Genomic DNA, 13,345 nt, shown 5'->3' on the forward strand with positions numbered 1-13,345 from the left:
GTAAATATATTAAAGGCGAACCTATCGAAGGAATGGTGTCACGTGGTACTCTACTCAAACTTACAATATAGATGTTTATAATCTCATTTTAAAATATAAACAATGTGCAATTACTTGGATTTGAATACATGACCTTTGAAATGAAATGTGAGAGTTCGACCACTAATCCACTACAATTTCAATGCTTAATGTTTCAAAATAAAACATAATAAAGTCTTATAATTATATGTAACAATAAAGACATAAACAAATTTTTTGATCTCTAATACTTTTATTAAGTAATAACATTCTCTAACTCCAATTTCATTTTTTTTTATCCCCACTTCCTTAGAAGTTTTTTTTAAAACAACTTATCATGTCAATTCCATTTTTCAATTTCCGCAACAGACTGAATATTACAAAAATCTACTAAAATCAATTATGAAATTTATGAATGATAATATATTTGATAATTGCAACTGACCAGGGACATCGACCGAGACAAAATACTAGTATTTCTTTAAAAGAAGCTTTGTAACATGTCAGCAATGCATCAAAAATCTTGCAAAATTGCGGAAAAAGAAGAATATGGGTGCTACTAAAATTTGAACCCCCGACCTTAAAATAGAATAAAGGCATCATCTTCCACCCCACTAACCATCAATACAAGTGCTTCAATCTAGTTAACAAATGCAAAAATCAAATTGTATACAAGCAAAACAGGGGTACATTTGTACCTCCATGTACTCTCCTAGGTCCTCCAATGAATGTGGTATGCGAAATTGTTTCATTTACCAAGTAGATTTGTGGTAATTAAGATAAGAAGAGTGTATAAATGTATACAGACCAAATAATTTAGGTTTTCGAGTACTTTCAGTCTTCCACGAAAATTAACATCTTAATAACACCATCTAGTTATTAGAGACTGATATCTTCATAGCCATCTAAGTGTAGTTCAAAAACATCATGCAACTCTTTACTGGCTATTTATATGTGTACCACAATAATAATTTTTTTTTTTTTAAATGCAACATTTATCATTTTAGTGAATGGACTAAAAAATTAACTATATTTTTATTCTCCGGTGAAAGGGGGTAATATATTAACATTTGTAATGCAAGAGTTACAAGTTCCAGGCTAGAGTAATAGTGGGAGTATCACTCCCTTCATTAATTACACTAACTACATAAATGTTCAAAGTTAGTTTCCTCTAAAGTAATATTTAGAGCCGCCTAAGGTGGTTTGGGAAATTACCGAAAGACATTGATTTTCATAATCCCTTGTTTTACAGTTCTAGCCAATCAAAGTGTCAGCTTCCTTTATTTGATCCCTTAACTTTTTGCACTAAATTCACTAATCCTTTTGGCAATAACTCCCTACTTATAGTGGTAATATGAGTATATCTATTATCTGATTTTCACATTTCCATTAATGTTGTCTAATGCCACGAATGAATCTGAGAGGATGAGGCAATCGGTCCATTGCTTTTTTTGCTATCTATTATCTGATTTTCAAATTTTGAAGAGGTTGATGGATTTTGGGAATCAAAGAAGGATTAGACCTTGAGCAAGCACATTCAGTGGCTAGAAAAACAAATTGGTGCTAAAAGTACTCTATTTTTAGGTCCTTCCTATTAAACACTCATTGATTTCCTTCTAATCCATATTCTCCAGCAAAGGAAAGAGAAGAGAGTAGCCTAAGGAGTATTGTATTGGTCTTTCATGATAAGTTGAGAATTCACATTTTTGGTTAAACATTTATTAAAGTCCGTATTGTAAAACTCACTAGGAAGGGTACATTTATTCCGCACTTCAATGGCTCTTGGACACTCTCAAAGAACATGATCTATTGTTTCAACAATATTTTGGTAGAAATGGCAGTTGGATTGTCTGTGATTCATCTGTTATCAGTTGGATTGTCTGTGATTCATCTGTTATCATGTTTAATGTATACAACATTCATTAATAGACAGGCCCAAAGAAAATTTTGGATTTTAGGGTGGTAAGGGGCTATACAAATGCTATTCCAATCTAAGTCCAGGGCGCAAGAAGGGAAAGAGAACTGTTGCCACTCTTCTTTATAGATTCTGCTAGAGCTAAAGAAGTTTCCCTTAGAAGCCCAACATACAAAGGACATCTTTCTGGTGCTGATTTTTAATGGAATATTATATTTCATGATCCATTAGGCTATATTGGGGGGGGAGACCAAGAGTTAACTCATCAAGAGTCCATCTGCCTTGGATTAGAACACTCCTCATCGTCCTATTCTTCTCCTGGCAGGTAGTAGAGCAACAATTCTTCTAAGGGGGCCAAAAAGGGTCCATACACCATGCTATAAAAGCACGAAATTTCCTCCCCTAATACTCCACCCTGAGTACTTAGAGAAAATATCCCATCCTTTTCCTATGTCCTGCTAAATACGAGGGCCAGATTTAAAAGGTTTAATTAGAGGTGTCCCTGTCTTTGAAAAACCTATTGAAGATGACCTTGATAACAAGGTTATTTGAAGAATTCATTTTCCAGCAAAGTTTGGCTACGACAATCCTATTTGAGATATCATTTTTCCTTAATTCCAAGCCCCATAATATCCTTAGGCCTAGAAAAATGGAGGTAGTGTATTAGTTGGTCAATATTAACGAACCCATAAGAACCTCAAGCCTAGGCAATAATTTAGGAATTATTCTGATCTACATGTGCATATTCATAAATGATACATCCTTAATTAATAATCTGGATAATTAATTATTTACTATATAAGCACATTAAAGAATAGTCCTTGTCTTTGCACTATTTTCAAAGGGTTTATAAACAAGATTATAACTTAGAGAATATGCTAATTACAACCTAGTGAATATCCGTACTCTACAAATATACAAAATATATATATATTATATAAGTACAAAGATTATTTACATAATCATCAATTTCAACTAACTCATATATGAAATAACAAAAATAAATTACTCAAAGCACACGTGAATCCTCAAGATAACCTTTTTTTTGTATAAGTAAATGAGCTATATAATATATATTTCAAACCATCAACACTTACAACCTAACACCCAAGCTCAAAAACTTGACCACAAACACAACGAACTATTACAAGGAATCAAACCAATTTCTATCACTACCACTAAATGCCTTAGGAATGCTGCTTGTAACCAAGTTCTATCAACTGTTGCATATCAGCAAGTGGTGTATGCATATCACACCAAAGCTTCAATTGAGTAAGGCAAACCTTACTAAAATGACAAGAAAAAATAAATGAGAATGAGTCTGAACGTGATCACCACACAACATACATAAATCATCATTGCTCACACCAATGTGATAAAGTTTAGACTTTGTTTGGAGCCTCTCAGGTACAACCAACCAACTGCAAAATGTATGTTTGGAAATGGGCATTGTTTCCCATACGACAACACTCTAAGGAAGCTTCTCATGCGCACCAATGAGCTTACAATATACCTTTGTAATGGAGTAAGAATCCATTTGTTATAACTAATGTGTTATGAAGAATCTCTTTATGTCCTCCTTTACAAAACAAAGTCTTTTCCAATACCAATTACAATTGCTTTTAGGCATGCACATACTCCCACATGTATCATGTTTAATGTGTAAAACATTCATCATTTCACCCAGAGATTGTCTAACTTTTTCTCCACAACCAAAACATATGTACCAAGGGCAGCTATGTTCTAATTGGATGTTCTTTATACCCAATCCACCAACACTTTTTGAAGTGCACACCCTTTGCTAATTCACATACCCAAGTTTGCTACTATAATACTCCCTTGACCAGAGAAAGGCCCTACAAACCTTTTCAATCTCATGTAAAACATGCTTAGGGAGAATGAATACTTGTGCCAAGTAGAGATGAAGGCTTATCAAAACTGAATTGATGAGTTGTACTCTGCCAACAAAGAAAACATGCTTGGAGCTCCAAAGTCTAATTTTTAGCATCATTTTTTCAATCAACTTTTCACGATCACTGATTGAGATTCTTCTTGAGCAGATGGGGACACCCAAATATTTGAAATGAAGGAAATTTTTAACAAACCCTGAGCTAGCTAATATCCTGTCAACTTCAGCATCATTCATGCCACTACAGTAAATGGTTGATTTCTGAGTATTAGCTTGTAACCTAGAAGTTTTTGAAAAAAAATCTTGAAACCTCTAAGCATAAGATGAACAGAATACAAATCACCTTTACATTAAAGTAGTATATCATCAATCTAGGATGATATTGAAAACCAAGTTGCTCTCCAATCTTTTTCAAAGTCCTAGAAAAGTACTCCATATATACGTATGACAAATAAGAGGGGAGACAAGGGATCACCTTTCCTTATTCCTCTCTTAGAGGAAAAGTATCCATGTAAATTTCAATTCACCATTAAAGAGACTTTAGGTGAAGTGACACAGACCATCACAAGGCTCACAAATCTTCTAGGAAAACCAAGGCCATGAAGCATCTCCTCCAAAAAAATAAACCCCACTCTATTGTATCATAAGCCTTCTTAATGTCAATTTCAACATACACCTAACATTAATCTTACTCCTTCGGATCCATAATGCCTAACTAGGTGTTGACAAATCATGATGTTATACATTATGTATCTAATGTGCTCAAAAGCACATTGATTTTCCATAATGATGTCAAGTAATATCTCTCTAAGCCTATTACACATGATCTTAGTCATACACTTATAAATGACATTGTAACATGATATTGGCCTATAGTTACTTACATTACTAGGGAAAATGAGCTTTGGAATAAGAGTAATGGTTGTAGAGTTAACCTCATTCAATAACTTGCCATGATAAAAGAAGTCAGTCACAACATGTATGACCTCTGCTCCCACTATATGCCAGCAATCCTTAAAAAAATGGCTTCCAAAGCCATCAGGACCTAGAGCCCTGTCACCATGGATAGACCAGAGAGCTTGCTTCACTTCCTCTCTTGTCACAACAACTAGCAAGCTTTCCCCCTACTGGTGAATGACAAAAGGGCCTTAATTAAGAATGCTGCTCTTCACATGCCTTTTTTGCTTAATAGAAGTGCACAACAACTATTGATAAAAATACAGAAAGGCTGCATTAACATCCTCAGGTTAACTCACTCATTCCCCTGCAATTGTGTGAACACCAAAGATGGCATTCTGCAGTTGTCTCTTTTTTATACTCCTATGAAATAGCGTGATTTTAGCATCAACATCCTTCAACCATGCACATTTTCTCTTTTGTTGCAAAAAGTGTCTATAAGATTCAGAAGCAATCTTATATTCCTTAGCAACATTCAATTATCTCCTTCTCAATTCCAGGTTGGCAGGATGTTGCTGTAGTTGTTCTTGACACTCTTTCAAGACTTTTGAGGTCTTGATTTCATTAACTTGAAGCTCGGAAAAACTTCTTTATTCAAAATTCTCATGGCACCTTTCACCTTTTTCAACTTCTGAGTCAGTCTAAACATTAGAATCCCCTCAATTATTTGATTCTAATGAGCAGCAACAAGATTTTCAAAACAAAAGGCCTACTTCCACATTGCAAAATATCTAAAAGGTTTCTTACTAGTATTAGGGACTGGGTAAGAAATTAAATTAAGAACATAGGGTTATGGTCAAATTCACCTTCTGGCAAAAGATGTGCTTCGGTATATTGATAAGCCTCCACCCAATTATTATTGCACATAACTCGATCATTTTATGAAAAAACCCTATCTTCATCACTTTGCTTGTTATTCCAGGTAAAGAACCTTCCACTAGCCTTCATATTCTCCATTTGAAAGCTATTTACACATCTTCTGAACTCCAGAACTTCAGAATTCCTCATAGGGGCCTCCAATCTTTTATCTATATTAAGGACACAGTTGTAATCTCCCATCCAAATCCAAGCACAACTAGTAGTAACTTTCAGTTGCTCCAAGTCATGCCATAACAAGATAAGCTTGCCTTGCCTAACACAATCAAGGTTGTGAAATTTAAGTAGCGGTTGCATCCAACTGTCTGTGGTGGGGTGGAGCAAGGGACTGGGTGGTGGGTCTAGTAGAGGAGCGGTCAGGGATGGTCAGGTCATGACCTTATGAAAAAAGAAAAAAGTAACCTGTTACTTAGGTTAAAGGTCATAGATGATCAATGTGAAAATACTCTCCAAAGTTAATAAAACTTTTAATTTATTAACTATTGATACATTTTAAAAATGTGGAACCAAAGTTGGAACTATCACAACAAAGTTTCTAATTAATAGCTTGTATAATTCCACGATTTGTATTATTTGATGGGCTATTTTCTCATCTCTCCTTTTTTGAGCAAAATAAAATTGTGAAGCTTAAAAATCGTAAGTCGGGTCTACTTTATCTTGCAAAAATACTAGTATATATTATGTTAATGTGAAAACAAGACTTATGGAATTCAATTGGGTAGACCATATCACACACACAAGACAAGGAAAGGGGAAAGGGGAAAAGGAAAATTAAAAAGTAAAGTGGAGAAGAAAAAAAAAAAGACACAATCATAGATATATAAAAGGTTAAAAAAGGTGTTTCGCCCTTTTACTCAACATGAATGACTTTGGATATAAAGTTATTTTGTTACTTGGTGTTTTTAACAGCTAAGAAGCAGCAACACTTACTCTTTCACAAGCTGTACTTCTTTAGTAGAAGTTGTCTATTTAAACTTGCTCAAGAGCCTTATTTTAGTATACTAAGAATTCTATCATTAACTTCATGAGAATTTCTTCCCCACTCCAGCACCCAAAAAAAAAAAAAACTTCAAAGTTGATTAACTATTAATTAGTTCTAGTCATCATTAAAGAGCTGCAATATACAGTTGAGGTACTTTTGAAGCAGCACTATCTTCAATGTCTTCTAAAAAAGGTATTAGCTAGTATTACTCTTTAGTTTAAAATGAGATCTCCCTTCTAAGTATTATTGCAATTTTCTTTCCAATCCTCTTCAATCTAATATTTCCAAACTTGTTTCCTTTCTTTATAACCCCCAACCATAAAAAAGGGGGAAAAAATTAGGGTTTTTTTCTCTCAATGAGGGTATTTCAGGAGATTTATGCTCATTGGTAATAGTCACATGATATGTATAACGTAACGTATTCAACTCAAGTAGTCACACTAATTTACTATAAAAACTGACAATTAAAATAAATTGGAATTATTTCTGGTTTTTAGTCATTTGTTTGTAGTTTTAGATCAATTGAAAACAAGAAACAAAAGATCATAACCAACAAGCTTACTTTACTAATTTATTTTCTAAAATTCTAGGCATATGCTACGTGAATATTGTGCATACATATGGGCATATGGCAGCTATATAGAATATACAAGTTTACTACTGTATATGTTCTCCTTTTTTCATTTTATTATTACTCGTGTAACTGTAACCATCATGCATTAAACATAATTTCTTGTAATTTTAGCAAGTATATATGTTGGACAGATATAATATTGACAAAATAAATATACTCACAGTTTCATTTCATGAATTTTTTGTTTTGGAAAAATTCAAAAAGACAACTGTGAAAAGAACAAGGCATTATATAGTGAGGACTTTCAAGCAATGTTGGAGAGATTAGAGGAGGAAGACAATGCAGAACATACAAGTGGACAGTTGACGAAAAAGAGTAGGTTATGCTTTGAAAAAGTGAAGGCTTTGGAGAAGCATTTCGAGGTGGAAAACAAATTACAACCTGAGAGAAAATTGAAGATAGCTGAGGAAGTAGGGCTTGAGCCAAGACAAGTAGCCATTTGGTTCCAAAATCGTCGAGCTCGGTGGCGGGCTAAGCAATTAGAGAGAGAGTATGGTGATCTTCGAGCTAGTTATGATGCTCTTAAGCATGATTATGGCTCTCTTGAGCAAGAAAAACTAGCTTTGCTTGCACAGGTATGTGTATATGAAGTATTCCTAACTCATTGTCTTCTAATTTACACACTTTATACGTTTTACACTATACACTATGTAGATACTTTACTTTGACAATGATTTGTGATTTATGCATGACGAAAATTATAACAATATGACATCTTATTATTTTAATTCGTTTCAATATATATTTTAATATATATAAACTTTATATATTTTTTATTTATTGATAATCAAAGATATTAATGATTATTCAAACGTAAAACTCAATTATATAGATTAATTAAAAATAACATAGGTAATACTTGCACACTTGGTCAGTTCTTATTTGTCATTCAAACTTTTTTTTACTGGCTTTAGAACACTGTTGACTGTTGGTTTCACTGATTCTATATTTGTGTAGATTCTAAGAAAATACTTTGATGTAAAGTGCTTTTGAAGAGAAATTGTCACGGATGATTCTATAATGCTCCCAATGTCATTAAATCAACTTCTTATGATGATTGAGTAGTGCATGTTATAGTAGGGACTAGGAATAATATAAAGCATATAGCATCAATCTAGGTAGATTGTGTAACCGTAATATTAGGTTATTTGATTGAGACTAGAAAGAGAGTTATTAAAGAACCACATTACATGAGATATTAAAAAGAAAAACATTTTGAATGATATTGAGTTATTAGTTGAGGGGTCAATTGGGTGGGCAAGAACTTCCTTTAATTTCAAGGAAACCAAAATGCATGTTTGAAACTAAAGCTTTTAGGTTTTGAATGCAAAAGTCCATTATTTTAGGAGGAGAAATGTTATACCAGAACGAATGCCCACATGACTAACAGAATTTCTTCCTATAATCTCATAGATTTGAAATACAAGCTTTAGAGTCTGTTTTTGGAGAGACGGTCCCATGTTAGTGTTAACGTGAGACCGCTGATATCATGCTGACATCATGTACGTGCGTCAAACTAGCAGTAGAATTAGTTAAGCGCTTGCACCTATTTAATTATGCTAGCCTTAAATTGCTTCTGGATGATTTAGTTAAGCGCTGTAGTATATTAGTTAAGCGCTGAATTATATTAGTTAAATACTATAGTATATCAGTTAAGCGCTGAAATATATTAGTTATATCATAAAAATCAAATTATAATGCATTTTATTGACCATAACTTCAATATCACGCATAAATAATTATGTCTTTCTAAAAAAAAAAACTGATGCACTAATTCTCTCTTTCTTAAATAACTATCGCATTTTTGGATTAGTTATGCCGACCTCAAATAATCAATGCAAAAACAATGTTTACTAATGCATACAATAAATAAAACTAATGACCTCAAAATCATAATTATTGACCTCCCATACTATCAACCCTCAAAGTATAATTGTTAACCAAGTATCAAAACAATAACCATAAAAGTTCATGCATCATTGTTGCCCATGAAACTAATAAATAGTTATTCATATGCTATAATTATAATCTTTTAGTTATTTTCTAGACTAAAACTATTAGGCATAAAATCGGAGCCAAAAAAAGTCATAACTAATGTAAAAATAAAAAATAATAACTAAATATCCAAATATTATAACTATTTATCAGAAAACAATAACTAATAGCCAGAATCACAACTATCAGCCATAAAACCATAATTAAAGGTCGAGGCTGATAATTGGAGGAAAAACAAACTCGTCTCACGTTAGTGTTAACGTGAGACGGTCTTTTAGAAGACTTTGTGTTATGTAAATCATTTGGTTTCGTGGATCGAATTAGTCTTTAATCTTTACCCAAATGGCCTAGACAAGGTAGTCAAACATGGTCAAGTAAGCCTATATGGCTCTAAAGTCTAAAAAAACTATTGGGGTTAGCCAATGCATGCATTGGATGGAGAAATCGGTCTTTAGAGGAGTTGAACCATAGGCTATCCTAATCTGTCCATTAAAGGCAAATAAGATGTGTCGAGAAAACGTCTAGAAATTAATAAGTACTCTTCCCATTTAAGCTAAACCATGAATATGATTCAAATATGTACTAAAAGAAGGAATTAATTAACATGCTCGATTCCTTTATTTGTACCCTCGAGTGTAAATAAGTAAATCTACACTATCTCGTATTCTCTACTATAGCCTGTATATAACTCGAGTGTAGGATGGATGTGTGGGATGTATCATGCTCTAGATACACTATAATCTCGGATAAATGAACTCTTTGTAATATATAAATGAAGATGCTATATTCTACTATTCTCCAAAGTATCCGATCCTTGCACCCTTCAATTCTAGCAACTAGAATTTTTTGCACGCGATGCGTGCTTGAATTTTTTTTCGAAACGAAAACTCGATTTTTTTCGGCATAAGAGTCAAAATTTGAACATTAGACATACGAAGTATAATTGTTTTTAGTTGCAAAATTTGATTGGTTTAGTTTCTGTCACTTAAGTCTCTCATAATTTTTTTTTTTTTTTACTTTTCAAAGTTAAATTCTATGAACAAAATAGACATTTTATTGAATTTATTTATGATTTTGAATTAACTATAGTATTTCATAAATTGTAAAGAAAGTGGACACTTTGATTTCAAGTCAATTTTTTCATAGGTTGTAGTTTGTGAGTGATTGTTATAATTATATTTTTGGTATTTTTGTTTGAAGCCACCTTTGATTTGTAAGTAAATTTGTAATTTAGAATGGGAAGGGGTAACATAGTCTCTTCATTCGGGACACCATAGCTCCCCCCTTTCCTTATATAATAGAGATATGTTGTACTATAATTCTTGAATGATATTTTACATAAACCTTTTTACCTTGATAATTAATCGCTATTATATAATAGAAAAAGATACCTTCAAATATATGTAAAAGTTTTATTATATATAGGAAACACTATAAAAAAGTAATAATTTTTTTCCTTGTCTAACTTCTAAATTCTGATTTCACTATAAATACACCTCTATTTTTTTTTATCTGACCCACTATTAATTGTGAATGGTTCTTGAGAATAGTGTTTTGTAAGTAAATTTTTTTAAATGTTTTTGTATGTATTCACGTTCTAGGTTATGAGTTTTAGTTTGTATGTTAATTTTAAGTTTTAATAAAGTTTCCTGATTATTTGAGTGATTTTCATAACGTGATTTTCTCAATTGTATGAGTGATTCATAAAGTTTTTTCTTTTAAGTGATTTGTGAGTGAGTGTTCTAAAGTAATTTGCGGTAGTTTTCTTTGAGTGTCGATTTTGATTTTGACATTCATTTTGTAATTTAGAAAGGGAAGGGAGGCAAAATAGGCATTTCAAAAGAGGACACTATTGCTCCTCTTTCCGTATATAATAGAGATATGCATTGCAAGGAAACGTTTTCCAGGACAGACATAGTCTTTCTTTTGAGCACAGGCTTTGTCCGATATGAACAAAACATCAATTCATCACCATGTCAAAACATACATCTCTATCAACTTAATGGCATTGAGAAGTTCATGATCATCATTATTTTATGCCATAGTACGTGTAACTGCAATTACCCACGAATACCATTTCCACTAGGACCACCAATTCAACATGTGAGCCTATTTTTGTCACAACATTAAGCTTTGCTTTGAACATTTGATACATTGTACTTGGGCCTGAAAAGTAGGTAGTAACATCAGAGCGTCAATCAAGAGTTGCTCCATTGGTTGGAAGTATGTTTTACAAATTATAATTAAAAGGTTAATGGTTATGGTTCAATTCTTTTTTTTATACATCTTGTTTAATTTGAAAGGCGAAAAAAAATATATTTCAAAGTAAGGTTAATCTCGTTCTCAAAATAAAAATAACTAACATTAGTCACCTGATAGGCTAACACTTAATAAGATAATTAAAAAATTGATTTTTTTTTTAAATTTCTACTCGTTTGGGATATGTTTTTATTAGGGTTAATGAGCAAAATTTGCTAGCGAACTACTCGAGTTTTTAGGAACACTCGGCTTGAAGAAGTTCAAATATTTAAATAGAATATAGTATTGATTTATAACACATGATATTTCATTTTAATTAGCATTATATTAATAGTAATTAGAAAATAACTAATCGGTTACAAAAAATTATAATTCAAAAGAAGATTCCGTTACTTTGTTTGCGCTCATGTATAGTTTTTTTTTTTTTTTTTTGAGGAGATGCTCATGTATAGTTTAACATTTAAATTTGATTAGTCTCGAGCTCATATTCATAAATCAGCTAACTCGAGCCTCAAGTTTCAAGGCTCAACAAAGCTCGGGCTCAATTTTAGTGGTTGTGAGCCAACTCGAGTTGGGCTCGGCTATAGCTTAGCTCGGCTCGTGAAAACCCTGTTCTTTTATTTACTCTCCCTTAGATATATTTCAAGATAGCGTTTTGGTATTTATTGTTAACTAACATGCTAGGTCTCTAGAGTCCTATTCAACTACGTAGTATATGGTAAAAGTTACTAGTATCAGTTCGGGGACTTTTTCCCCTTCTAGTATTAGTGACTAATTGATACTCGAACAATGAGATATATATGACTATATGTGATATGAGTGAAAACTACACATATTGTCAAAGGCAATTACCCCTTGAACCCTTCTATACTAACTAATTCTAACGTCCTTTTAATATGTTGCAGCTTAAGGACTTAAAGGCAGAAATTGAAGCAAGAAACAAAGAAATAACAAGTACTACTTTTTCAATACCAGGAAGCACATGCACGGTAAATTCGAGCAATAATGTAACAAATACAAGCAGTAGTGGGAATATCCCATCGTCAGTAATAACCTCGGCTCCATCTCCATGTACGATGTTTGATCCATTTGGTATGGCGTCGGGTCTGGATGGCCTTCAGTTATGCAAAGCTTATCAAGACCACTTGATAAAGATAGAAGAGTTGGGTATTCATAGTACTAATAATGATTTATTAGGCGATTTCTTCTCAGTTGATCAAGCTCCCACCTTGCATTATTGGTATAATAGTGATCAGTGAAATTAGTGGTTTACTTTGCTCATAGGTTATGTCCAAATTAGTTAATACTATTAGTTTATTACTCCATTCGTCCTATATTAATTTAGGTTAAGAGATATTTTATTGTAGTGTATATCCTTTAACTTTGTGGTCAAACTATAGAAATTTTGACCATGATCTTCTTCAATGTATAAGAGATGGTATTACAATTGTGTATGATATTGTTAAATTCACGTAAATATATATATTTTCACAATACATACTTTTCATTGTCTTTATTTGTAAATTGTAAATATTTAATGGTTATTCTCGGATATTATAAAGTCAAAATATATAAACAAAATTAGAACATAGAAAGCATATGATAAGCCAAAGACTTATAGCATGTCCTTTTGGGCTAAAATGAAGAGAGTTGGACTGAACTGTGATTCAAGACTAGTTGAATTGAACTACACTGAGGTAAACTAAATCAAACTCGACTGAATTGAAATTCTGCCTAAAAGAACATGGACTGAAATTATAGAGAATTGAAATTGTGCCTAAAAGAACATGGTCTTAAATT

The 13,345-nt window shown here is 32.5% G+C and overlaps 1 protein-coding gene across 1 annotated transcript; it reads left to right on the forward strand.

Annotated features, from left to right (window-relative positions):
• The first annotated feature begins 6,583 nt into the window (after nt 1-6,583).
• On the forward strand, nt 6,584-13,041 carry LOC104891138 (homeobox-leucine zipper protein HOX4). Its single transcript, XM_010676789.4, has 3 exons — nt 6,584-6,849; nt 7,496-7,866; nt 12,451-13,041. The coding sequence occupies exons 1-3, from the start codon at nt 6,834-6,836 to the stop codon at nt 12,802-12,804; spliced, it is 741 nt and encodes a 246-aa protein (XP_010675091.2). The 5' UTR covers nt 6,584-6,833; the 3' UTR covers nt 12,805-13,041.
• The last annotated feature ends 304 nt before the right edge of the window (nt 13,042-13,345 follow it).

The sequence above is a fragment of the Beta vulgaris genome, chromosome 4 (genome assembly GCF_026745355.1).
Source record: "Beta vulgaris subsp. vulgaris cultivar EL10 chromosome 4, EL10.2, whole genome shotgun sequence".
NCBI classification, from domain to species: domain Eukaryota; kingdom Viridiplantae; phylum Streptophyta; class Magnoliopsida; order Caryophyllales; family Amaranthaceae; genus Beta; species Beta vulgaris.

What these genes read in the sequence shown, in the direction of transcription:
- LOC104891138 (XM_010676789.4), top strand. An exon ending in AACTAGCTTTGCTTGCACAG is followed by an intron (nt 7,867 to 12,450) that starts GTATGTGTATAT and finishes AATATGTTGCAG; the next exon opens with CTTAAGGACTTAAAGGCAGA.